Genomic DNA, 26,776 nt, shown 5'->3' with positions numbered 1-26,776 from the left:
TTACCGTCGATAGAGTTTTTTGATGTAAGAGAATCCAACATCCACTAAACATTTTGTGTGGCCAGGTATCTGAAATCGAACGGTTATTTCTCTATGGAGTCCATCCAAAATGCGCCAGCAAAAGTAAGCCATAACATAACGATTTTTGTTTTGACCTGAAAAATTATTAATTTTATTAATTATCTTGATGCGTAAGCAAACTCAAGTTTTTGATATTGAATGAAATAATATATTATAAAATGTAAAATTCGTTTTCTAATTTAACTGTTGGGGAAAAAATGTAATTTGACCTGCACAGTTATCACAATGAATGTGACATGCCATCTCTCCTGGTCCGAACTGCTGAAATGCATGATGTAACATGGATATTACAGTGTTTGGGCCGTGGGACAGTGAACCATCAACACCAATTGTACAATTTTCATCTATAAGATGATTGTACTGTTCTCCTGCCCCTTACATGCATACCCCCAAAAGCTGTACTTTCCTGGGCGATGTAAAATACAAAGGCCCCTCTTGTCTAGAATGATGGGGGAGCGTTAGTTGTTGCGCAAAGTCAAAGGTATAATGAACCTGAGACAGTTGATTTGAGCATGGGGGACAGCCCAACGGACGGTGCCCGAATGCCTCTTGTTCTTCTCTAGCCAAGTCAACACATTGACGGTAAAACCACATGTTCAGCTGAAGAGGTACAAAATCATTTTCAGTAGAAGTACTCAAAATAATGCATATACATAATTATACTTTAAAAGAACATCATAAACCATTCTATCGTTACATGTATTTCATGTTAAGTATTAATCTATCCCTGCATATGAATTTATATCTAGACGTCTGTGACGATATGTATTAATAGATACCCCCCCCCCCCCAAAAAAAGTTAGGTTTTTCTGGTGCTCATGCATTCTTAATGGATGGGATGGGGTGGAAAATAAGTCCCATGGAATTTTCAGAGTTGTTCTTTAAAAAATACTTTACTGCGTATTGTAAAGTATAAACGGATAAGTAGGAATGTCAGAATTGAAGACCCCCCCCCCCCTTTCTAAAAAATCGGAGAGGGGTGTTTCGTTTCGTGTGTGTGTTTTTAAAGTTTCTCATTGCTTGTTAGACTTATCTCACACCACTTAATCAAATTTCACAGACCATCTATCTTGAGTTGTTACTAACCCCCCCCCCCCCCCGCTAAAAAGTCTTCAGTAAATTTTATGAAAAACAGGTAAACTTAAATGTAAAGTTTGTAAGTACCTTGAGAAATTTCAATATGTTGCTTATAATCATGCAGGGCGATTAATTTTTCCTCCTCCAAGACTGCACTTATCACACAGCATCTAAGCAATTCACATTTTGAACAGACATCCGATCTGGGGGACGCGATTTTGATGTGAGGAACACACTGCAGCCAGATGCTCTTAAATGTTGACAGTTCCACTGACCTATGTTTAGTTTTTTAATAGTGTATATTTACTGTCTATTATAATAAAGATTAAAATATAACAACAAAACCGTTATATAGTCAAATTTAAATTGATATTTTTAAAATTTAAAAATTTAATACAACACGTGTCTGATTTTAATCAACTAAATATTAAGGACATTACAGACCTTTCATTGCTCTCCTCACAGACGGACTTGTATTTTAAGTGAATGTCAACCTTTGTTGAGGAAGCTGGCAAGAGAATGGGAGTTTGGACAGTATCATTGCCATGGGGCAAAGCGGGGAGGGGCAACCCGCACTCCTCACTAAAACGCACAATAAAATTGACTACTCTCTTGATGTCCGGAAAAGATAGTGCATGTTTAGGCTTTCTACCCTTGTTACCATGGGACCTTGGAACTGGTCCATTAAGTTTCATGTGTTTAATCAAAAGTTTAAGATACTTCTCGCCGATATCATGCATGACTAGAAAAGCTTCTCTACACACTTCCCTATCGTCATATATAGTTGTACATGTACCTTTGCCGTTTTTTGTCAGTTGTTTCGATTCCACTACCCTTACTTCTCAGTTTTCCCATTAAATACATATCTTTTTCATTACGTGAAAGTTCGCGCATTGTGAGTATGTGTTCTTTAATCTCTTCATATTGAAATTTATCAAAACATTTCCAATGGCAAGAACAACCAAGTGAAATTGTATCTTCTAATTTGTCCAAACTAGGATTCTCCTCAAATACAACTCGCCCTTCTTCACTCTGTGAAAAGTTTGAAGAAAGTCTTCTGATCATTTCTTCGTCTGATTCTATCGGTTCAGAAAAAGGGGGCTCTTCACTTTCTGCCTCAGTGTCATCATTAACTTTATGTTCCGACCTCGGAAAGAATTCCCGACTTACTTCATCAAGTTCCTAAAATATTCCGGAAAATATAAGTCTGTCGAATATCATTTTGTAATTTTTTATAACTGTGCTATCTAAACATTCTAAAAATAGGTTTTGATTTTATGTGTACGTTTAATATGTGTATGGGCTTTAATTACTGGTTGTTTTTTTTCTCTTCAATTTATCCCCTTTTAAAAAAAAATATGCCGCAATTACTAAGTCCTTGGATATATTAATTTTCATATTTTATGAAACTGATTAGAATTGAGGCCTAGTCCATGAAGAAAAAAAAAACAAAATAATACTTATATTATCGTAACGATCTTAATATTTGTGCACGATAATACATTTACAAACAATATCTAAGGGAGAGTTGGCCCTAATAGTTACAAAAAAGCGTATGAGGGTGAGGGAGTGTGTGTTAAGGGAATGGGGGGGGGGGGCTTCCTCTCCTCTTTTCGATGAAAAACAGGAACCAATTGGCCTTGAAATGATAGTATAAAATTAAATCGACGCCAACAAACTTTCCAAAAGAAGGAGGATCTTACGTACCAATCAGTCTTTCATGTACTCTACAAGTTATTCTCTTTAGAAGGATGCGTATTTTAAAAAAAAAATACCGCAAAATACTTGTTTTGTTTTTGTTTTTGTTTTGTTTCTTTTTTTTGTTTTTTGTTTTGTCTTAAAGTTATAAATATATTAAATTTGAAAACAACATTTTTATTGTACTTTGAAATTCATAACAATCAAAAGATAATGTACGATGTGCAACGTACAACATACATAGACAGTGCATTATAAAAACATTTTAAAACATATTGACAAAACAACTTTTCTTGTAAACCCTTTTGTGAAATAAATAATTCAAAGCAATTTGTACCTGTAAATCCATTTGAAAGTCTATTTCAAGCCTTTATGTTAGAACTGTCATGTGATGAATTTGTAAACAACACATCCTGTATGTAAACAAATGCAGCCGACAAAATAACTCCCGGGTTTACCTTCCCGCGATATTGCAGAATCAAGTTTACGAACTTTGACGTCGTGTTCTGTGAATTGTGACGTAAAAAGATAAGGGCCCTTTTCTCATGACGGCAGTCATATATATTTAATATAATACTTACAATTAAAACGTTTTTTTTTTTACTGATGATACTAGTAAGTAAGATTTTTAAAAATATTTTTTATACTACGGGAGCAAATTTGTATGAGTATGTCGATTTTGAATGGTGTTAAAAAAAAGAGTCCCTCTCTGGTACCTCTCTAGTATCTAGCTTGTCAGAGTTACTTCTCTTATTTTTATTTATAGTTCTTAAAAATAATATCACGTCTGTCCTTCGTTCGTACTTTTGCTAGATTTGTGAAAACTTGCAAGAATACTTTTCTTTTCTGTTGGAAGAAGTGTGATCAGTTTCAAATTTTTGGCAATTAAAGCATTTTACAACAAAAATTTATGCGCGATGTACCAATGCTTCAATGTTTACATGATCGATGTGTTGAGAATGGTGGGGCGGATCTTATACAGGAAAACGATTTCCTTTGCAATATTTTGATAATAAACCCGTGTCTAACAAATAACTTCAATTTGTCTATATATCAAAATCGCATTCGTTCATCCATATTCAATTATCCAGAAAATCACCTTGTCTGAAGCTTCTATACATGTATAGGAAATGCATAGCACAGATCAGAGACGGTATTATAAAGCTATGTAGTAAAGAAACGGGTCTCGAATAAAATTCTAAATATTTTAATTAATATCAGTGGACTAGAAGATAAAGAACTGAATTAAAGATATAAATGAAAATAAATAATTATTTCAATGTTGAGAACAACGACGAAAGTGAGCTAGATGTGTCAAAACGTAAAACACGAGGATAAAAAAAATCTGCGTCGACGCTCACCGTCTGCAACGTCATATCTTTATGACGTTATTTCTCTGTTTTAGCAAAATTGCCGTAAGGTCCTTTTGTCATGGGCTCAATCAATTATCTTGGGTACTAAGTATGCTTAAGAAAATAAATTAACACTTTCTCTGAATGATAAATATACCTTTTATGCTTTTTTAGCTCACCTGAGCTGAAAGCTCAAGTGAGCTTTTCTGATCACCAGTTGTCCGTCATCCGTCCGTCTGTCTGTCTGTCCGTCCATCTGTAAACTTTTCACATTTTCAACTTCTTCTCAAGAACCACTGGGCCAATTTTAACTAAACTTGGTACAAAGTATCCTAGGGTGAAGGGGAGTTTAAATTGTTAAAGTAAAGGGCCAAGTCCCCTTACAAGGGGAGATAATCAAGAAAAGACAAAAATAGGGTGGGGTCATTAAAAAATCTTCTTCTCAAGAACCACTAGGCCAAAAAAGCTGACACTTATGTGGAAGCATCCTGGGATAGTGTAGATTTTAAATTGTTAAAATCATGACCCCCGGGGGTAGGGCAGGGCCACAATATGGAATCAAAGTCTTGCATTGAAATATATAGGAAAAATCTTTAAAAATCTTCTTCTCATGACCCACTGGGCCAGAAAAGCTGAAACTTATGTGGAAGCATCCTTGGGAAGTGTAGATTCTAAATTGTTCAATTCATGACCCCAGGGGGTAGGGTGGGGCCACAATAGGGAATCCAAGTTTTACATTGAAATATGTAAGGAAAATCTTTAAAAATCTTCTTCTCAAGAACCACTGGGCCAGAAAAACTGACACTTATGTGGAAGCATCCTCAAGTAGTGTAGATTCTAAATTGTTAAAATCATGACCCCCGGGGGTAGGGTGGGGCCACAATAGGGAATCCAAGTTTTACATTGAAATATATAGGAAAAATCTTTAAAAATCTTCTTCTCATGACCCACTGGGCCAGAAAAGCTGAAACTTATGTGGAAGCATCCTTGGGAAGTGTAGATTCTAAATTGTTCAATTCATGACCCCAGGGGGTAGGGTGGGGCCACAATAGGGAATCCAAGTTTTACATTGAAATATGTAAGGAAAATCTTTGAAAATCTTCTTCTCAAGAACCACTGGGCCAGAAAAACTGACACTTATGTGGAAGCATCCTCAAGTAGTGTAGATTCTAAATTGCTCAATTCATGACCCCAGGGGGTAGGGTGGGGCCACAATAGGGGATCCAAGTTTTACATTGAAATATATAAGAAAAATCTTCTTCTCAAGAACTATTGGGCCAGAAAAGCTGAAACTTATGTGGAAGCATCCTCAAGTAGTGTAGATTCTGAATTGTTCAAATCATGACCCCAGGGGTAGGGCGGGGCCACAATAGGTATTACAATGGGGGAAATCTGGTAAAGAACAGCATGGCTAAAGTTACTCAGGTGAGCTCATTTGCATAGAAATGCCTATACCTAGCCTTAAATCACATGCGCAGAATAATCAGTTTCAGGTCTGGTGATTTTGTTTGTTTTTCCTGATATTGGGAGACAAAAACCTAGGCGGATGCTAAACCTAGAAAAACTTGGAATGGCCTAATCCAAGTCTCCTCTTATACCACTACTTATAAAATTTAATGAGACCTTCACAAAATCTTATCATATAGTGCTATTGTTCACCTCCTATTTTACATTTTTATTGCAAAGATATTTGGTGTTACCCATAGCAAAACATAGACTTTGCCATTATACTCAATAAAGAAGTACCCATTTGGTAAATACAATTTCTCCTAAACTCTTAAGTGAAATTCAATGGAACTTTTGCAGAATATCATTTACATACTGCCCAGAAATATACTTTTCCATTACTGTTTACAGGAGTATTTTCCTTTTTTAATATCACTTGAGTGTTCGGCTCAAGGGAGCTAACAACTGACAAAATTTGATCGGCTCAGGTGAGCTTCTATGATCAAATTTTGTCTGTTGTTAGCTTCCTTGAGCCGAACGCTCAAGTGAGCTTTTCTGATCATTTTTATCCAGCGTTCGTCTGTCTCCGTCTCTCTGTAAACTTTTCACATTTTCAACTTCTTCTCAAGAACCATCAGGCCAATTTCAACCAAACTTGCCACAAAGTACCGGTATCCTTGTGCGAAGGGGATTCAAGTTTGTTCAAATGAAGGGCCACATCCTCTTTCAAGTGGAGATAATTAGGAATTAGTGAAAAAATAATGGCATCATTTAAAAATCTTCTTCTCAGAACCACTGGGCCAGGAAAGATGAAACTTATGTGGAAACATCCTCAGATAGTGTAGATTCAAGTTTGTTCAAATCATGACCCCCAGGGGTAGGGTGGGGCCACAATGGGGGATCAAAGTTTTACATAGAAATCTATAGGAAAATATCTTTAAAAATCTTCTTCTTAAGAATAGCAAAGCCATGATTGGTCATATTTATATGGAAGCATCCTCAGGTAGTGTAGATTCAAGCTTGTTCAAATCATGACCCCCCTCCCCCCCCCCCCCCCCCCAGGGGTAGGGTGGGGCCACAACGGGGGATCAAAGTTTTACATAGGAATATATAGGAAAAAATAATTTTCTCAAGAACAGAAAAGCTATGATTTGTCATATTGATATGGAGGCATCATCAGGTAGTGTAGAATCAAATTTGTTCAAATGAGGGCCCCGGGGGATAGGGTGGGGGCACAATGGGGGATCAAATTTTTATAAATGAATATAAAGGAAAAACTCTTCTGCTCCAGAACAGCAAAGCCATTTGTTATATTGAGATGGAAGCATCTTCAGATAGTTTAAAATTCAAGTCCCCCTCCACCCTCCCCCCCCCCCCCCCCTGTAAACTTTTTTATATTGAACTGATTTTTGCTTTTTTTCCTAGCAAATGTGGTAAGATGAGCGATGTGGCCCATGGGCTTCTTGTCTGTCATTGTTATTGTTTTCATCGTCATCTTTAACTTTTTCCAATTTCGACCAAACTTACCACAAAGTATCCTGGGCTAAAAGGGATTCAAGTTTGTTCAAATGAAGAGCCACACCTTCATCCAATGGGAGATAATTACGAATTAGTGAAAAAATAATGGCATCATTTAAAAATCTTCTTAAAAACCAGTAGGCCAGAAAATGTAACACTTATGTGTTTTTATATATTTAAATATGACATATTTATATGGAAGCATCCTCAGGTAATGTAGAGGGGATGGGGTGGGGCCACAATGGGGGAGAAAGCAAAACCATGATTAGTCATATTAATACAGAAGCATCCTCAGATAGTGTAGATTCAAGATTGTTCAAATTAGTCAATAACCCCAGGTAGGGGGAGGGGAGAATAGAAGATAAAACATAGGAATGAAATCTTTAAACATCTTCTAAAGCCATTAATAGTCTTATTTCATCAATCATTAAAAAAATGTAATGATCAATTAAATTTTCACTCTAAATGTTTAAACAAATTGTGAACAGAATTGTGATAACAGAAAATTGCATGTCAGATCAGAGAGAAATTAATGAGTTTAGTGTGAGGAGATAACTGGTAGAGCATCCCTGATCAAGCAGGTGTTATCTATATCTCTTGGGAATTGGGCAAAGGAATCAACCTCTCAATTGCGTATAGCCTAACTTTCAAGATAAATTTGGTGTAAAGTAATTAAAACTAGTTTGATATTGTATAATATAATTAAACTAATTTGTTATTGTATATTAATATATTTTTTTTATTTTGATTTTTATATCTTTAAAACAAATTGCAGAGTGTCATGTATAACTAAGATGACAATTTTATAGTCTAAAGAATAAAAACAATTTGTTTTGATTGATGTTTTATTAGGTTGTAGCATTGTTATAATCAGTCATAAAATATAATAATAAACAAAGCTGCAGATGGGCATTTGTTAAGCTCTAACACAACCATATGAAAAATACCTGGTATATGGTGTTTTATTTGTTATAATTAATACCTACACCACAGGAGATGTATGTACATCAAACATTATAAGGAATGGAAAAATCATTGAAATCTTTGTATCAAGGTTGACATGATTTTCTTGCACTTTAAACTGTTTTTGATAATTGAACAATATTTGACAGGCCTATCATGTTGTGACAGGTCCTCAGAATATGTCAGTGGAAAAGTAGGTCACCATGACCTCCTTTTGAAATTTTAAGGCTATTTATAAATATTTAAGATTCTAATTGGCTTAGAATCATCAAACTTTGTCAGTTGATGCATCTCGGGTCCTTGAATTGTATCAACTGAAAAGTAGGTCACAGTGATTCTGAAGGCTATATTTAAATATTTCAGATACTAATTGACTTAGAATCATTAAACTATGTCAGTTGATGTATTTTAGGTCTTCAGAATGTGTCAACTAAAATGTAGGTCAAATGGACCTACTTTTGGAATTTTTTGGCTATTCAGTGTATTTAAATATTGTGTCAACCAAAAAGTAAGCGACAGTGACCTTCTTTTAGAATTTTAAGGCTATTTTCAAAATAATATTTATATATTCAAATAAGAGACTTAGAATCGTCAAACTTTGTCAGCTGATGCATTTTGGGGTCTCAAGAGGAGTATGTTTACCAACTAGAGTGCTCCAAGAAATGCATGTGTCGTAGAGGAAGAACCCAAAGAATGTCGTCCTTTGATCCATCTAAGGCTTTGGATATGTAACATTTTTTTAAGGAATGCACGATAATCTTTGGATCAAGTTCCTCCCACGCCTCTTTAATCCATGTACAGATAGTGTTCTACTTGGGTTTTTGCATGCGCCCCTGGTTGGTGTATGTGTGTTCATCACCGCACATCCATGATTCCATTTGTGTCGCAAAGCAGCTTTCACGGTTTATTCACACTGACGTCCAGTGGTTGTAAGCATACTTGTCATACCTCCAGGTATAGTCGCAAGGTCCGTCTGATGTGAATCTTTTTAACACGGTCTCTACTGCTGGAGATTGATGGCACCGAAAAGCGTCCAACACTAATACACTGCAATTTACACCAGCACACGGTTGTCGTCCCCACACTCTCTCCTCTATCCAGTCCTTTGTAATGTCATCGTCGAACCAATCGTTTGGATGAATATTCACAATTATTCCCTTGGGAAACTAAAGTTTTGGCATAGTTTTTCTTTTGAACAGAACATATGATGGCAACTTTCCTCCCTTGGCAGTGCAAGCAAACATGACTGTGAATCTGTTTTTCTCGTTGCCAGTGGTCTTGATCGAGACTGTTGATGCACTTTTTGGGTTGATTGTAGTGTCGGCAGGGAGATCAAAACTTAATGGCATCTGGTCTGCGTTGCCGATCTGAGATAGGCTGTACTGATGTTTTTTCCTCATCTTTATCATGAAACATTGAAAACTGGAAAGTTTTTCCTCATAGTTCTCTGGTAATTTCTGAGAAATGTGTGTCCTGTGTCTGATGGATAAGTTGTGTCTCTTCAGAAAGGCATAAAACCAATCCACTGATGCTTTAAAGTCTTGTGCCTTGGGATCTTTTTTGGCCATTTTCAGTGCTTTTAGGCATAGCTCGGCAGTTGATACTCCATACCCCTGTTGTCTGCGATTGGTAACCCACATGAGTAGTTCAGTTTCTATGGTAGGAAATAATGCTGAGAGGCCTCTATCTGCCATCTTGGCCTTTGGTAGCCATTTTAATCTTTCTTTCTGTCGTCTCCAGAGTCGTACATTTGCCTCATTGATGGAAAACTCTCTCCCTGCTACATGATTTCCATGGGCCTCAGCATACGCAATAACTTTAACTTTTCTTTCGCAGTAAACAATTAACTGTCATATTTTACCCATCTAATGCAGCAAAAATTGGGTGGGTAATGATTAAAATTTTTTATTTCTCTACCAAAGCATTAGGCCTAATTGTTTTTACAGACAGGGCACTTATTATTTACCGCAGTAATTAATGGCTTTGATTGGTATCATTTTCATAATTAATGAGGGATTGATATATCCCACCTTTGTACATCATTTTTTGCAGCTTTTGAGGTGTGTTGATAACGACAAACTACATGCTTGTTTAATTTGACTTTATTTTTATAACATCTACTATTTATTTAATTAATTTCAAGTTCAAAAAAGGAAAATCGTAGTCTGTTGATATATTGATGTTGCATTATCACGTGCCCTATTGAAATTAACATAATTTTCATCAAGATTACCTAGAACTGAAAAATAATAATGACTGTTAAAATTTACAACAATATCTCATGCTTTGTTGAAATAAAATTATTTCCCAAAGAAATACTTAGATGTATACTTTCAAAGTCACCGTATGCTGAAAAAAAATTAATAATGATAAACTCTGTTTACATTTTAATGCAACAATATCTCGTGCTTTGTTGAAATAAAATTATTTTCTTGAAGATTACCACGATATGTAAAGTCAAGATTTAAAAAATATCCGCGTTTGAAAAATTGCCGTGTTCTGTAAATTTTCAGCACTTTATTTCCATGAAGATTTCCGTAGCAAATTACCGCAATTTTTAAAGTTCAGAACACCCCTTGGTTAAATTTTCTTGTGTGTATAATACATGTACAACCGAACTGTGTTTTTTTTCCCTTGTTTTCATTACTGTTCGTTATCTCCATATATTTCATAAAGGGGGTGCATATTTTAGACCAATGCGTGTTATATTCGGCCAAATACAAACACATAGGACACATGAGAACAGGGTTTATTTGTAAGATCTGCCACATTAGTGAACTTGAGTGTTCCTAGAAATGCTTATGTCAGCTGCTTTATAGCATCATTGAAAATGCAAATAAATCTAAGAGTGGTTACATGCAGCTACTTTTTTGTTACTAGCATTAAATTTCATCATAAATTTTGTCTGCAAAAAAAAAAAAAAAAAAAAAAAAAAATCCACAGATAGTAAGACAGCAATAGAATCAGAAATATGATTCACTGAAGCTAAAATGAATATTGAAATCAAAACTATTAAAAATGATTATTAATCTTTAGCTCTTCTGAGCCAAAGGCTCAAAGAGCTAATGCTATGGCCATTTGTGCGGTGTGCGGTGTGCGTAAACTTTTTAGAATATGGGCCATAACTCAAGAACCCCTTGGCCAATTATTGTCAAATTTGTCACAGGGTATCCTTGGCCCAAGGGCTCCCTTTTATACTAAAACTGGGGTTGTGACCCTTTAACAAGGGGAGATAATTAGGAAAATAGAAACAAAAGTACTGGTTGCTAAAAAATCTTCTTCTCAAGAACCACTGGGCAGATTATCACCAAACTTACACAAAAGGATGAGGATATGTTGTAGATTAAAATTTGCACGGGGATTTACCCTGGGGCAAAGGGCGTGGTCTCAAGGTCACTTCAAAGTTGACCAAAAATCACATTTTATTAAAATGTTGATATTTTGCTTACTATAAGGACTAGGATCATCAAATCTTGTCAGTTAGTGCATCTAAGGACCTCATATCATGTTGACTCAAAAGTAGGTCACGGTGACCTACTTTTTAAATTTTGCGGCCATTCTTTTTCAAAATGATTTAGAGGTATATTTTGAACAATTTAAGGCCTATGATCATCAAACTTTGTCAGTTGATGCATCTTGGGTTCTCAAAGTACGTCAACTAAAAAGTAGGTCACCTTGACCTACTTTTTGAATTTTATGGCTAATCATTTTTAAAACAATTAAGGTCATTAATTCGAATACGGGGAGGCTTAGAATCATTAAATCTTGTAAGATGATGCATCTTGGGGCCATAAAACATATTTATTAAAAAGTAGGTCACAGTGACCTACTTTTTGAACTTTGCAGGCATTCGATTTCAAAGCGTTTTAGAGGCATAATTTGGACATTTTAAGTCCTATGATCATAAAACTTTGTAAGTTGATGCATCTTGGGTCTTCAAAAAAGGTCAATAAAAAGTAGGTCACCGTGACCTACTTTTGAAAATTTATGGCTTTAATTAAATATTTCGGGTACTAATTGGCTTAGAATCATCAAACTTTGTCAGTTTATGCGTCATGGGTCCTCGGAGTACAACAATTGAAAAGTAGGTCACGGTGACCTACTTTTGAAAATTTATGGCTTTAATCAAATATTTCGGGTACTAATTGGCTTAGAATCATTAAACTTTGTCAGTTGATGGGTCTTGGGTCCTCGGAGTACAACAACTGAAAAGTAGGTCACGGTGACCTACTTTTGAAGTTTTATGGCTGTATTTAATATTTTCAGGAATTATTTGGCTTAGAATCGTCAAAATTTGTCAGTTGATGCATCTTTGGTCCCCGGAGTAGGTTGACTGAAAAGTAGGTCATTGTGACCTCCTTTTGAAAATTTATGGCTGTAATTAAATATTTTGGGTACTTATTGGCTAGAATCATCAAACTTTGTCAGTCGATGTATCTTTGGTCCTCGGAGTACAGCAACTGAAAAGTAGGTCATGGTGACCTACTTTTGAAAATTTATGGCTTTAATTAAATATTACAGGTACTAATTGGCTTAGAATCATCAAACTTTGTCAGTTGATGCATCTTGGGTCCTTGGAGTAAAACAATTGAAATGTAGGTCACTTTGACTTACTTATAAAATTTTATGATTATAATTTTAAAAAATACTTTAGGTATTAATTGGCTTAGAATCATCAAACTTAGTTGATGGGTCCTCAGAGAATGACAAGTGATAGGTAGGTCACCATGACCAACTCTCAGGTACTAATTGGCTTAGAATCATCTTGGGTTCTCAGAGTGTGAATTGGAATTTCAAGGGTTCATGTAAATATACAGGATACTTCGAGGCTTCAAATAGAAGTGATAGGTTGTACAGTTTATCAGAAGAGCGATTCAAGGCCCATGGGCCTCTTGTTTTATTATGCTTTTTCATTCAACAATCTTTTAAAAGAGATTTCATGCAGTTTGTCTTTACAGCATTAATTTTGTTAATCAACAACCATAAGTTTGTGTGGTACAGACCCTAAAACGTGCTACTACACCACTTGCACGGTTCGGTTCATTTTGTTTTGTGTACAGTACGGTATGCTTCTTGCATGGAATGGTACGCTTTGTGAATGGTGCGGTTCGCTTTGTGCACGGTACGGTACGCTTCTTGCACGGAACGGTTCGTTTTGTGTACGGTACGGTTCGCTTTGTGCATGGTACGGTACACTTCTTGCACGGAACGGTTCGTTTTGTGAACGGTACGCTTTGATGAACGGTATGTAAATTAAGTGAGCAGAGCCTGTACGCTTTAGTTTATGATTGGCTACTTCATAAAGTCGTTTATTTCTTTATTATAATCTCTTTATTTTATATAAATGGAAGGACGGTATTCCAAGCATTTTTAATAAGTTGTTTTTAAGTTAAAGCTGTTATAAATATTTCTTTTTTTACAGCTGTATTTTCGTTATTACATGTAACTAGTCATCTTATTAACTGTATCTTTTTTTTGATTTACTTTCTGTGTGAACTACTTTCAATTTTTAAAATAAAATAATTTTAGTTGTCTATTTATTATTTTATTTTGTACACCATCGCCTTATGGTTCAATAACTTAGAAATAAATCGAACATTCAACAAACACTGCATAACAAGGATGAAAAAAAATATTTTGGTTGCGTCGCAATAAAGGCCTTTCTGTATTTTTTTTTTAAGAATAAGCGTACATATTTTTTTTTCCCCTTTTAATTTTCCTAATTGAATACAATAATTATTTTAAATATTCACTTATCACACTTTTATACAAATGAGTTTGATTTAATTTATAAATCCCACATGCTTTCATTTTGTCTACCATTCTTTTTATGTTCTTGTCGCTGTTGCTTCATTAAAAAAACAAAAAACAAACAAATAAGCAAACAATTATTTTTTTGTCTTGATCGAATGATCAAACAAACAAATAAAAAATAAGTTATTATTTTCATATTTATTTGCGAGGAATTTTAATTTTTTTTTTTTTTACATAGATTGCTTAGGTGTTTGGCTCACTAGGAAAAATACATTGAAAAGTAATCGGTAGAAGTGCACACAATTAGTGCAAAATATTACTTAATTTTTGTGTGCGTAATTGTTTTCCTTTTTACATAAATTTTCCATCAATGTGTAAAAAAGGCTTTTTAAAGGGAAGTTACAATCAAGAAAATGGTTAAGGCAGCTTCAATTCCATCAACAATGTATAAATGTATATAATATATATTGACTGCAAAGAAAGGTTTCCGAAATAAATAATATGTCAAAATGTTAGAAATAAAAAGTCCGTTTTCAATTACCTAAAAATTAATAATATGCAGTCATGCATGTCCTCAAAAACTTTGAAAATGTATAATTTGCCCATGCCGGGTGCTACCCCCCCTCCCCCCTCCCCCTTTGTTTCCTTGTCAAACTCAAACTTTTTTTTATTGAAGATCTATCTAGAAGAAAAGCTGACTGCACATGAAATTCTACTTATCTGCTGATTAAAACTGGTTCATTGTTGTAGACTTACTGTATAAGACAGCAAACTGTTGATACACGTGTGAATGTAGGCATATCTGGACTAACGGGATTAGATACGGTTCAATATACACAGTTTAAGTTTTTTACCTGTGTACGTGTGATGACAATACTTGAAATTTTCAAATGTTTTAGAGTAAATAATGAAAGCATAGAAAGACATCAGTCTAGATAACAAGACCATGGCAAGAAATGTACAGTGTTTCTTGAAAAAAAAAAACTTGGATGAACACGCATGCACGGACTAAGCATTAAAAAAAAAAAAAAAGATTAAACTGGGCTTTATGTGTAAATTCCAGGTATGATTGAGAGGCGTTTACATTTTAACATGTCCGGTTTCAAATTGACAATTTAGTTCGTAATTTTTTTTGAATTTTTTTTGGTGCTAAATCTGTAAGCATTTCTCCCTAAAACTATTACTTACATGAATAAAAAATGATTTTAAGGGCTTGATTTCGGAAAATGGCACAGAATTTTTCAATGTGTCTTGGTTTCCGAGAACGTTCAAAGAGACAAGAATAGGGTAGATAAAAGCTATAGAAATAAACGATAAAGTATTTAATTCACTTTTATTTATTATAAATTGCACACGAAAATATTACGATGCTGCATTTAATATGAAAAAAAGTTAGTCAAGCACAACCCGATCATGCATAGCGAATAAGGAATCGCCTTACACTCTGTCGAGTTGTTTTGAAGTCGTAACTAGTTTTGAGTAGTTTCCTTATACATGTACATGTATTAACAGATGTAAGTCCAGATGCATGGTACTTAATAATAATATTTTGAATCTCTAGGGCTATTTTCCATCCTTCTTTAACGGGAGCTGCATTGAAAGAAATAATAAAAAATACTTACTGTAATTGGTCATTGCAAGATCGGGGCATGGCTTGCATAATTATTTCAAAAATTGTTCCTGAACGGTACGGTTCGCTTTGTGCACGGTACGGTACGCTTCTTGCATGGTACGGTTCGTTTTGTGTACGGTACGGTTCGCTTTGTGCATGGTACAGTACGCTTCTTGCACGGTACGGTACACTTCTTGCACGGAACGGTACGGTTCGTTTTTTGAGGTGTAGTAGCACGTTTTAGGGTCTGTAACTATATACAGGGTTTCAGAAAACATGCAACTATTTTGATTGAGTTTTCAATTAGTGTTTAAGTCAATGCCATCAACTAATATCTCAAATCAAAAGGCATGATTTCAAAATTTTTCTAATGAAAATATATATAAAAATCAGCAAATATACAATGAGTTACAATTACAAAAGAATTAAGAAAAAATGTAAAATTTCATGTAGTTACAAAATATCTTTTCAATGGCATCATCTTTGCTGAATCAATAAATCTGTCAGATGCAAAATAATTCTCATTACTAGTGCACAAGTTTCTAATTCTTTATGTCATTTTGAGTTCCTCTGTTGTTTTTGGTTGTCCTTTAAATGTCCCCAGAGATAAAAGTCAAGGGGGTGGTCAGGTGAGTGTGAGGACCAAATATTCTTGAATTTGAAAAATTCTTACACTTTTCCTTTTCTTTGATCATCAACTGTTCCATTAATGTCAAAATTTATATAAAGTCTGTTTAGTTTCTGCTTAAGTTCTTAAATTCTTGATATATGCACCTTTTCTTCATTGTCTTAATCACAAGAACTGCCTGGTGACATACTTTGATAAAACAGTTTCACAACTACTGCTGCTAATTGCTCCTTAGCAAATTCAATATTGAAAATTGATATTGCATGTTTTTCAGTGATGTCCAATATGACATCCTAATTGGTTAAACTGATAATTATATTCCATATTTTTGTTATAAATAAAATCTTATGCCTTTATGGAATAATTAAGGAATAACTGTCTAATTTTTCGGATTCATGATGTGATCAATCGAGTGGCTTGCGCGATAATTTGCATAAACGCTGAAGGCATTTATGCATAAAATTATCACGCAAGCCAATCGATTGATCATCGTCATGAATCCAAAAAATCTGACAGTTATTCCTTATATTTACATGCTCCTGATTCTGCAAATTCCCGTGCTAATAGCCCCACTTCTGTCTCTATTTGTCCTGCCCCACACGTGATTTTTTTTAACCGCGCCTATCGATGAACCAGTAGATTTATGTAGAAATAAAGTATTTTTACAATTTGTAATTTTATCTCGGGCAAAGAAATTGGAAATGTAAATATTTTGGTATAAAAGTTTTGTATGTCTCTGTTTGTATATAAATAAAGTAAGGGAAGTAAATGGTCGCATGTTTTTTTGAAAAATTATCATTAAGTTTCAAAGTACAATGTCATGAGCTTGAAAACATGTGATAAAATGCAAAATCTTGTGATAAAAATTCAAAATACCAAGCTGATTTATTATACCTCATTTTAATTATTCTATACAACTCCCTATCTGATTGGTTCTAGACAGTCATGTGATTGGGCCATAAAACTTCATATTTCCTTGTTGTCATCATGCTTTCATCATATTCAACCTTTTTGGAGACCTCGTGCAGTTTCCTTATCGTTTGTTAAATGAAAACTCACAAGAGCAGCAGAAGTCACAAAATTTACAATAGAAGTACTGAATGTTTTATCTCTAAAGCAATCATAAAATTGGCAGTCTCTCTTCAATTAGGTTGCTTAAAAAAAACAAAACAAATTGGACTGTGAAGTGTCCAAGGGACTTCAGTAAAATGTTTCAGTAACTTTACATTAAAACTGAAAGTCAATTTAAGAGTGATGCTGAATTTGAAAGTTTGTGTTTGTTTTAAAAGGCTCTGTTTCTTTTGGTATAATAAACAATTTATTGCATGAATGTTCCATCATGATCATGCAATAAATGTATAAAAAATTAAATGTCCAGAATATATTTTCAAAGTAGATCAAAGGTCAAGGTCAAGTGAACAGTAACATTGGTACTCTTCCTAATATTTTATACCAAACTGTGCAGTGGTAAATAGCATAGACTTAATGTAACAATTGTAAAAAAAAAAAATTCTGTTTATGGACACTTTGAAATAATTTGAAAGAACAATTGTTTGGACAGTCAGGCAAACAGACTGATGCTGGCTAAAGTGATACCTGAGTGTTTCCCTTCTCTGCAGACAAGCTGCAACACAACAAAGTATTCTTCTTAGAAGTATCTTTAGATTCAGTTGATAATATTGGCATATTTAAGACATTTATCAGTATGACTTGTAGGTGTTAGTGAGGAGTACAGACACAGACCGGACTTTGATGAGTGCATATTGTGTGTTAGCTGGACTCTATCCTTCACAGAACATCACTCAGGCTTGGAATAATACTTGGCAGCCTATCCCAGTCCATACACTTCCACTGAACCAGGATTATGTATGTATCTTGTCTGTGTGTTCTGTTGTTTTAACCCACAGGTTATCTCTTAATATCAACAGAATTTCCTTTTTAGCTTACCTGATTTGAAGCTTCAATGAGTTAAAGAGTAGAGCAATTTGTGGAGTGCAAGACATTTTAACAGTATTGCAAAGGTGTGAATATTAAAATTTTAGTGGAAAATCTATAGGATATATTTAGGTCACTTGAGTCACTTAGGTGACCTATTGCTATCTGCTTTTTAGCTCACCTGAGCCAAAGCTGATCAAAATTTGTCCATCCCTTACAGAAAAAACCAATAGAAACTTCTAAGTATTTTATAATTCACTTATAAGCAAATTATAAGTCACCTTTAAGTTTTGAAATTTACTTATAAGTGTACTATAAGTCAAAGTAAGTATAAGTGAGGAACAGATTTTGTTAATACTTCACTTATAAGTGAAGATTAGCCAAATATCAGTGAATATTTCACTTATACTTCACTTAATATAAGTGAAGATCAGTATGGTATTAGCCAGAATAAGTGTGGACTTAGAATCTTTACATCACAATAGACTTTTTTTGAGTTGCAATGTGGGTATTCAAAGCTAACCAATCAGAAACTTTGTCTCTGCAGAGATGAACAACAAAAATTTGAAACTAAGTTAGTGTCTGTAAAAGGATGTTGTTGGAGATTTCAAATTTATTTTGAGTATGTCTCACATCAGGTACAACAAGTAGGTTCTATTTACATCATCTTTTCATTCTAACTTCCTTTGCCTGAAATTTTGAATCAATGGACTCAGTTGCTTTCAGATTTCATAAATTTGAAGAAGCCTCAAGGTCATTAAATCTTCATGTCTTTTTGTCCAACATTTTTGTTTGTGAACTGAAATAATATATTAAGTTTGCATCATCAAAGAATGTCATATGAGGAGGAATTTTTTTTCATAAAAGGTTAACTTGATTATTTCATCTTAAGGTATTCAATGTATAACAACCATATTTTGTATCTAATAAATTAATGGTCCAATATTTTCAATCATGGTAGCATTTTGAAGATGTTATCAAATGAAAACACTCCACCAAAGGAATTTCTGAAATTCTGATTAGTGTCCAAATAATTTCACCTTGAATTTTACACTGAAATCTATTGGCAGTGCATGTGTTATTAGGATATTTAAAAAGTAATTTGAACTTCATAAAAATACCTTGGTGAAAATATGCACAAACCCCATCTATATTAAAATATGAAATAAAATGAATCAATTACTGTAGATACTTTGACAAAATTAAAATTTTCGTCTTTTCATCAAGGGCAGATAACTCTTCAAAAAAGGTTAAGGTGCAAAATGGCCGGCTCCTTACATTTTATCAGTCATGTGAAATTTGGTTCATTTCACTTTCATCGTCATCTAGCAATGCATATTTAACTAGTTTTAAATGATTCAAAATTGTTCAATATCCCTTCATTATACATTGAATACCTTAAGTGCAGATGCATATGTATATGTCTAAAAAAAACTTTGAACATCATACAACCCTTGCATGATTGGAAGTTCTGTTCTAAATTAAGACCTTAAAGGCAGTGCTGTACTTCACTTGTAAGTGACTTATAAGTGACTCGTACTTGATAAAGTATAAAGGGCTAATACTTGACTTATAAATCACTTATAAGTGACTATACTTGCATGAAGCAAAAGTGGCTAATACTTGGCTTATAAGTCACTTATAGGTCAAGCACCTCGTTTGCATATAAAATCCTAATGAGTCACTTATCAGTCACTTATAAGTTAAATGTATCAGTGAAGTATAAGTCCAGAATAAACAACTTATAAGTAAAAGAATAAATCACTTTTACATATGTAAGTCACTTATCAGAAATTTCTGTAAGGGGTTGTCTATTGTTGTCATTGTTGTCATCGTCATTATAAATTAACTTTTCACATTTTCATCTTCTCCAGAACCACTGGTCCAGTTTCAACCAAAATTGGCACAGAGTATCATTCAGTGAAGAGGATGCAATTTTGTTCAAATGAAGGGCCACTTCCTCTTCCAAGGGGAGATAATTAAGAAATAGTGAAAGTTGGAATCATTTAAAAATCTTCTTGAGAACCACTGAGTCAAAAAAGTTCAAACTAATGTGAGACTTTCTTTACATAAAGCAGATTCAAGTTTATTCAAAGCATGACCCCGGGATAAGGTGGGGCCACAATGGCGGATCAAAGTTTTACATAGGAATATATAGGAAAAATCTTTGGACAACCTTCTCAAGAACAACAAAGCCATGTATGGAAGCATCCTCAGGTAGCGTTGATTCAGGTTTATTCAAATCACGATCCCATGGGATTTTGTGGGGCCACAATAGGGGGTTAAAGTTTTACATAGGATAAAATCTTGAAAATCTTCTTCTCAAGGACAGCAAAGTTTTGTGTAGTCACATTGATATGGAAGCAACCTTAGGTAGTGTAGATTTAGGATTGTTCAAATCTTGACACCCCCCCCCTTCCTGGGATTGGGTTGGGCCACAAAAGGGGATAAAAGTTTTACATAGGAATATATTGAAAAAAATATTGAAAATTTTCTTCTCAAGAACAGCAAAGCCATGATAAGTCATATTAATATGGAAGTATCCTAAGGTAGTGTACATTCAGGTTTGTTCAAATCATCACCCCTGGGGGTTGGATGGGGCCACAATAGGGGATCAAAGTTTTAAAAGTTATAAATAAGAATATAAGGGATAGATCAATAAAAATTTTCTTCTCAAGAACATCAAAGCCAGTCATATATATTCAGAAGCATTCTCAGGTAGAGTAGTTTCAAATTTGTTCCAATCATATCCCTGGAGGTAGGGCAAGGCCTCGATAGAAGATCAAATGTTGGAACCACATTTATATTTAAACTTTTCAATACTGAACTAATTTCTGCTTTTTTCCTAGCCAAAGTGCTCAGGTGAGCAAAGTGAGGCTCTTGTTTGTTTTTGTCTGCCATTGTGCATCGTATCTTGTGTTAACATTTGAACATTTTCAGCTTCTTCTCTAAAACCACTGAACCAATTTCATATAAATTTAGCATATAACATCTACATGTATGGATGTAAAGGAACAAAATTTGTGAATTTGTGGAACTAAAACCACCAAAACAAGAGATGTTTGTGAAACACTTATGCCCCCCCCCCCCAAATAATTGGAATTTTCCTAAGTCCAAAGGGCATAACTCTGACAAAAATTGCTTGATCATACCCAAAACAGAACTTGACCTAGATATTTTTATGATAAATCTGTATACCAAATTTCATTTCAATATGTGCAACCTCTGCGAAGAAAATGAACGGGAACTGCAAATAATTGGAATTTTCCTATGTCCAAGGGGCATAACTCTGTCAAAAATTGCTCGATCGTACCGAAAACAAAAAATGGTCTAGATATTCTTATGATAAATATGTATACCAAATTTCAATAGTATGTGCAACCTCTGCAAAGAAAATTAATGGAAACTGTTGGTGGACCGACAGACCAACTGACAGACCAATCGACAGACAACAGCAAAGCAACATGTAGTCCCTTTTCTTTGAAGGGAGGCATAATTAATGCAATCTTTGACAATCTTCTTTTTTCCTGGACATCATATCAAAATTGTGAAATTCATGGCCCCAGGATCAGATCTGGTGTTATGGTTGCCCCCTTACAGAAAAATCCAATAGAAACTTACAAGTACAGTAAAACTTGTCTAATCTGGTGACCAGTGGTTCCAAAATTTTTGGCCAGATTAGACAACATCCGGATTAGAGAAAATTGTTAAGAATTACACAGATATAAACAAAGAGTGGTAAATAAATACTTGATCAAAAATGTGTCATTTTTTTCGTTTCACTTAAAAAAATCGTCTATTTCCGTTTGTTTTGAACTCTTCAGAATTTTCATTTCTGTTTAAATATTTTATTCAGTATCGAAATGTAATATCTCTTGGTCATTTATCAAATTTGAAAATTGTTAAATGTTTAAAACACACACCAAAACCTCATCGTAGCTGTAAATATTATTTAGTGAACAGATTCCTAATAAATTTCTTTCTTTTAAAATTAATATGTTTGAATATTTAGACACTGTATTTGTTAATTTCAAATGTTATACATGTAATGAATATTGAACCAAAATCTTATGTCGTTATGGTCGTTGTAAACTATCGACACAAAGGGAAGTAATTCGAATTGCACGTCGTGCACGCAAAACGAAAGTAGAAAGGAGGTCATGAATAAGTCTCCAAGTTTTTCTACACACAAGCTACACGCAACCATCATTATCACTCATTCTTTTGCGAGTTTTCTCGCCTTACTTGAGCCATTAATGATTTTTAGCTCACCTGAGCCAAAGGCTCAAGTGAGCTTTTCTGATTGAAATTTGTCCGTTGTCTGTCGGCGTTGGCGTTGTAAACTTTTCACATTTTCATCTTCTTCTCCAGAACTACTGGGCCAATTTCAATCAAACTTGGCACAAAGTATCCTTGGGTGAAGGGGATTCAAGTTTGTTCAAATGAAGGGCCACACCCCCCTCCAAGGGGAGATAATTACGAAATTGCAAAAAATTAATGGCATTATTGAAAAATCTTCTTCTCAAGAACCAATGGGCCAGGAAAGATGAAACTCATGTGGAATTATTGTCATTTAGTGTAGATTCAAGTTTGTTCAAATCATGACCCCCGGGGGTAGGGTGGGGCCACAATGGACGATCAAAGTATTACATAGGGATATATAGGAAAAATCTTCAAAAATCTTCTTCTCAAGAACAGCAAAGCTATGATTGGTCATATTTATATGGAAGCATCCTCAGGTGGTGTAGATTCAAATTTGTTCAAATCATGACCCCCAGGGGTAGGGTGGGGCCACAATGGACAATCAAAGTTTTACGTAGGAATATATAGGAAAAATCTTCAAAAATCTTCTTCTCAAGAACAGCAAAGCAATGATTGGTAATATTTATATAGAAGCATCCTCAGGTGGTGTAGATTCAAATTTGTTCAAATCATGACTCCCAGGGGTAGGGTGGGTTCACAATGGACGATCAAAGTTTAACGTAGGTGTATATAGGAAAAATCTTCAAAAATCATCTTCTCAAGAACAGCAAAGCTATGATTGGTCATATTTATATGGAAGCATCCTAAGGTGATGTGGGTTCAAGTTTTTCAAATCATGACCTCCAGGGGTAGGAAGGGGCCACCATGAAAGTTCAAACTTGTAGAGAAAAAAGTCACAGTATGTCAAAAAATGTAAGCATCCTTAGTTAGTGTAAAGCATCCTTAGTTAGTGTAGATTTAATTTTGTTCAAGTCAACCCCCCCCCCCCCACTCCCTTTTAGGGGTAGGTTGGGACTACTTATGCATTTAAGCTTTCCAATACTAAACAGATTTTTCCTCTTTTCCTAGCCACAGTGCTCAGGTGAGCGATGTGGCCCCTGGGCCTCTTGTTAATCACGTTTGTTAAAATCTAAACTGTCGATACAGGATAAATCATTAACGGGACAATAATTACACCATGCGAGACTTCTCTAATGACCAGCGGGCACAGGTAAAAATAAGTGGCCAGATTAGAGGAGATAATTTGTACTAATTATGAGCAGTTAGTTCTTTAAATAGCGGCCGGTTTACAGAATAGGCAAGATCCAGATTAAAGAACATTTATTAAACATAAATTATATTTAGAAAATTCAAGGGACTAAAATATTACGCCGGACTGAACAACATGGTGGAATGCACAACATCCGGATTCAACAAGTTTTACTGTACTTTATTAGCCACTTAAAAGTGACTTACTAGTCACCTTTTAAGTTTTGAGATTCACTTATAAGTGTACTATAAGTCAAAGTAGGTATAAGTTAGGAACACATTTCTTTAATACATCACTTATAAGTGAAAATTAGCCAAGTGTCCGTGAATATTTCACTTATACTTCTTTTGTAAGTTTAGTTTTAGTATGAATTAGTATGGATTAGTGTGGTATTAGCGAAAATAAGTTTGGACTTAGAATTTTTACATTATACTAGCCTTCTCTTCAGGTGCATTGTGGGTATTGAAAGCTAACCAGTCAGAAACTTTGTCACCAGATATAAACAACAAGAATTTGAAACTAAGTTTATTAGTGTCTGTAAAGGGATGCACACTAAAACTCATTTAGTACAAACAAGGATATTGCAAATTCATGGATATAGCGAAGTTTTCCTGGATTATTAGTACTGATTACGCCACAGACGCCGTTATCTAAAGCAGTGTAGTATAATATATTTATTATATACCCAACTGTTTGTCACTCAATTTTACTGTTGAATTTATGGAATCACCTGATGGTGTGATCCGACGTTCCGCATCACCACACTGTGGTTTTCTGAATCCATATCACCCTTTTCTGAAAATGATGACGTAGTACACAGATAAATGACATTTTTATTCTTGTGTATCAAAAATTTCCTTGACAAAATGGTTTGTTAAATGGATAAAAGTTATGTAATTGATCCAAAAAGTTTCCTTTTATTATATTTTTTGCTAGTTGTGAAGGGGTATATAATAAATTTATCATTATAACAGTAACTTGATCCGAAGAGCCGTATCCCCTCTTGTTGACAGGTGTGGATTATCAGATCATACTCGACGATTTGTGTCTCGTTTGATCTGATGATCCGCGCCTTTCAACTTGATGTGATACGGCTCTTCGGATCAAGTTACTGTTATAATAATATATACAGTGCTCCCTCTGTATATTGCCAACTTTTGTCCAAGACAGATTTTGGCATTAAAGCGAGGGTGGCAATATAACAAGTTCTGTCATAAATTACAATGCAATGACCCCAGTTCAAGATGAATACGTAATTTATTTTAGTTAAAATCAAATGTCATGCTCTTGCGCGTGTGTACATACATATACACTCAAGCGCAACTTTCATTTCTTCCGGAAAAAAGTCATTAATGTATTTGTTTTTAAAATGAAATGAAAATGTCACAATATTACGACATTTTTCAATTTCCCGCTCTTTTGCTCTTCTGTTGATCCTGGGTCGAAGAATTTAACAACCCGATGATAACGGTGTCAATAGCAGTTATAGTCTCTCGGTATACAAAAGTTTTTGAGGTTTATCGTCAATATCATAGATTATTTCACCATCTCAATAATACTAGATCAGTTAAAAAAAGTTCGGTATCAGACGAATGGAAAGTCACGTGCCAGGGTACATGTCTAGATCTTCATGAACCTGTTGTAATATACATGTATTCTCATGTTTGCTAGTACCTGAGTACTTTCTCTTCCTATTCTGTTTTGATATTCATCAATCAATCCATTATGTGTCCAACAATTGATGACTGTTTCAGGGGTAACGGAATCCCATGCTATTTTCACGTGCGGAATTATAGTAGTCTAAAAATAGAGATGGGATTTCCTTAGAATTTAGAATTTGGTTTTTTGATCTATGGGGAATAAAATGATTTTTTCATTTATTATGGCCAGGTTCGGTGAAAGCAACAATCGGCGATTTACAGTTAAATAAAATGTACAATTATTTGTTTGGGTTTATTTTAAATTTTCGTTTGTAATCTAAATTTGTACGCTTTCTCTTCCCTGACTTCCCCATTATTGTGATGAAATAATACTTCTATCTTATAAAAACAACACAAAAGAAATTGCTAATTTTGAGTTTTATAAAACGATTATCTTTAATTTAGCTGAACTCCTTGTTCAGCCAGTCACGCTTCACCGCAACCACTGTCAAAGCACGGGTGTGACGTCCAAATTACCGGCGCGCGCTAGATAATTGGCATTGTTACCGAGGGTTTTCCTTATATAATTTGACCTTTTGTTTCCCCAAACTAGTGGCGGATGGCAATAAGCGGGGGTGGCAATATAACAGGTGTATTAACACAGGGGGAAATCCGTTCTTGGAGAATTCCTGGCAATAAGCGGGGGTGGCAATATAACGGAGGGCAATATACCGAGGTAGCACTGTATATAAACTTAGTTTCAAATATTTTACACTTAAAGAAAAAAAAATTAAACAAATAATTTTTCTAAAATAGTTTCTTGCAATTTTCCCCCTTCACTCAACTAAAATTCCCCAAAACTATCATTCTGTACGTTAAGCTATACCTAATGCATGAAACATTCAAAATTAACGAAAAAAGATTATGATGTACATGTAGCACAACATGACATCATAATAGGGGGTGTGCTAACATGAATGTAAGAGATGATGAAACATTGGAGAAAATATTGTCGTTTTTACAACAGTCAGCATAATAATAACAATAGCGTTGTACTTTGCATGCACTATGGCTAAAAAGTAGTCAGGGTTTGACACATAGTGCACTCACCTCCGGCTCTTGCACCAAGTGTCAAACCCTGACTACTATTTAGGCATAGTGCATGCGAAGTACAACACTATTATATAATTAGAGTACCTTTTCAAAATTTTTCATTTCATGGCCCCAAGGGTCAGGGGTTCTTGTGTTAGGACAGAGCTCTATTGATCATAAAGTGAAAATGCATTATTTTTTTAGGTCATCTGAGTCACTCAGGTGACCTATTGCTATCCGTTTTTGTCCGTCGGCGTGCGTCGTGCGTCGTGCGATGTGCGTTAACATTTGAACATTTTTAGCTTCTTCTCTGAAACCGCTCAACCAATTTCAACTAAATTTGGCATATAGCATCTATGGGTGAAGGGGAACAAAAATTGTGAATTTCATGGTCCCTGCCCCCCTGGGGCCTGAGGGGTGGGGCTAAAACCACCAAAATTAATGCAATCTTTAAAAATCTTCTTCTTT

General features: G+C 34.7%; 1 protein-coding gene and 1 pseudogene across 2 annotated transcripts in view; one reads left to right on the top strand and one right to left on the bottom strand.

Annotated features, from left to right (window-relative positions):
• Positions 1–2,395, bottom strand: LOC133188933 (uncharacterized; annotated as a pseudogene).
• Positions 1–26,776, top strand: part of LOC133188454 (prostatic acid phosphatase-like) — a 109,396-nt gene that overhangs the window by 18,584 nt on the left and 64,036 nt on the right. For both annotated transcript variants that reach the window (XM_061323891.1, XM_061323892.1), the window contains exon 4: positions 17,846–17,995. In XM_061323891.1, coding sequence (XP_061179875.1) covers positions 17,846–17,995 — 150 coding nt within the window. The remainder of the gene's footprint in view (positions 1–17,845; positions 17,996–26,776) is intronic.

Source organism: Saccostrea echinata, unplaced genomic scaffold, assembly GCF_033153115.1.
Source record: "Saccostrea echinata isolate AGI-Se365-2 ecotype Australia unplaced genomic scaffold, CSIRO_AGI_Sech_v1 ptg000016l, whole genome shotgun sequence".
NCBI classification, from domain to species: Eukaryota; Metazoa; Mollusca; class Bivalvia; order Ostreida; family Ostreidae; genus Saccostrea; species Saccostrea echinata.
This window is presented reverse-complemented; position numbering and strand designations above follow the sequence as displayed.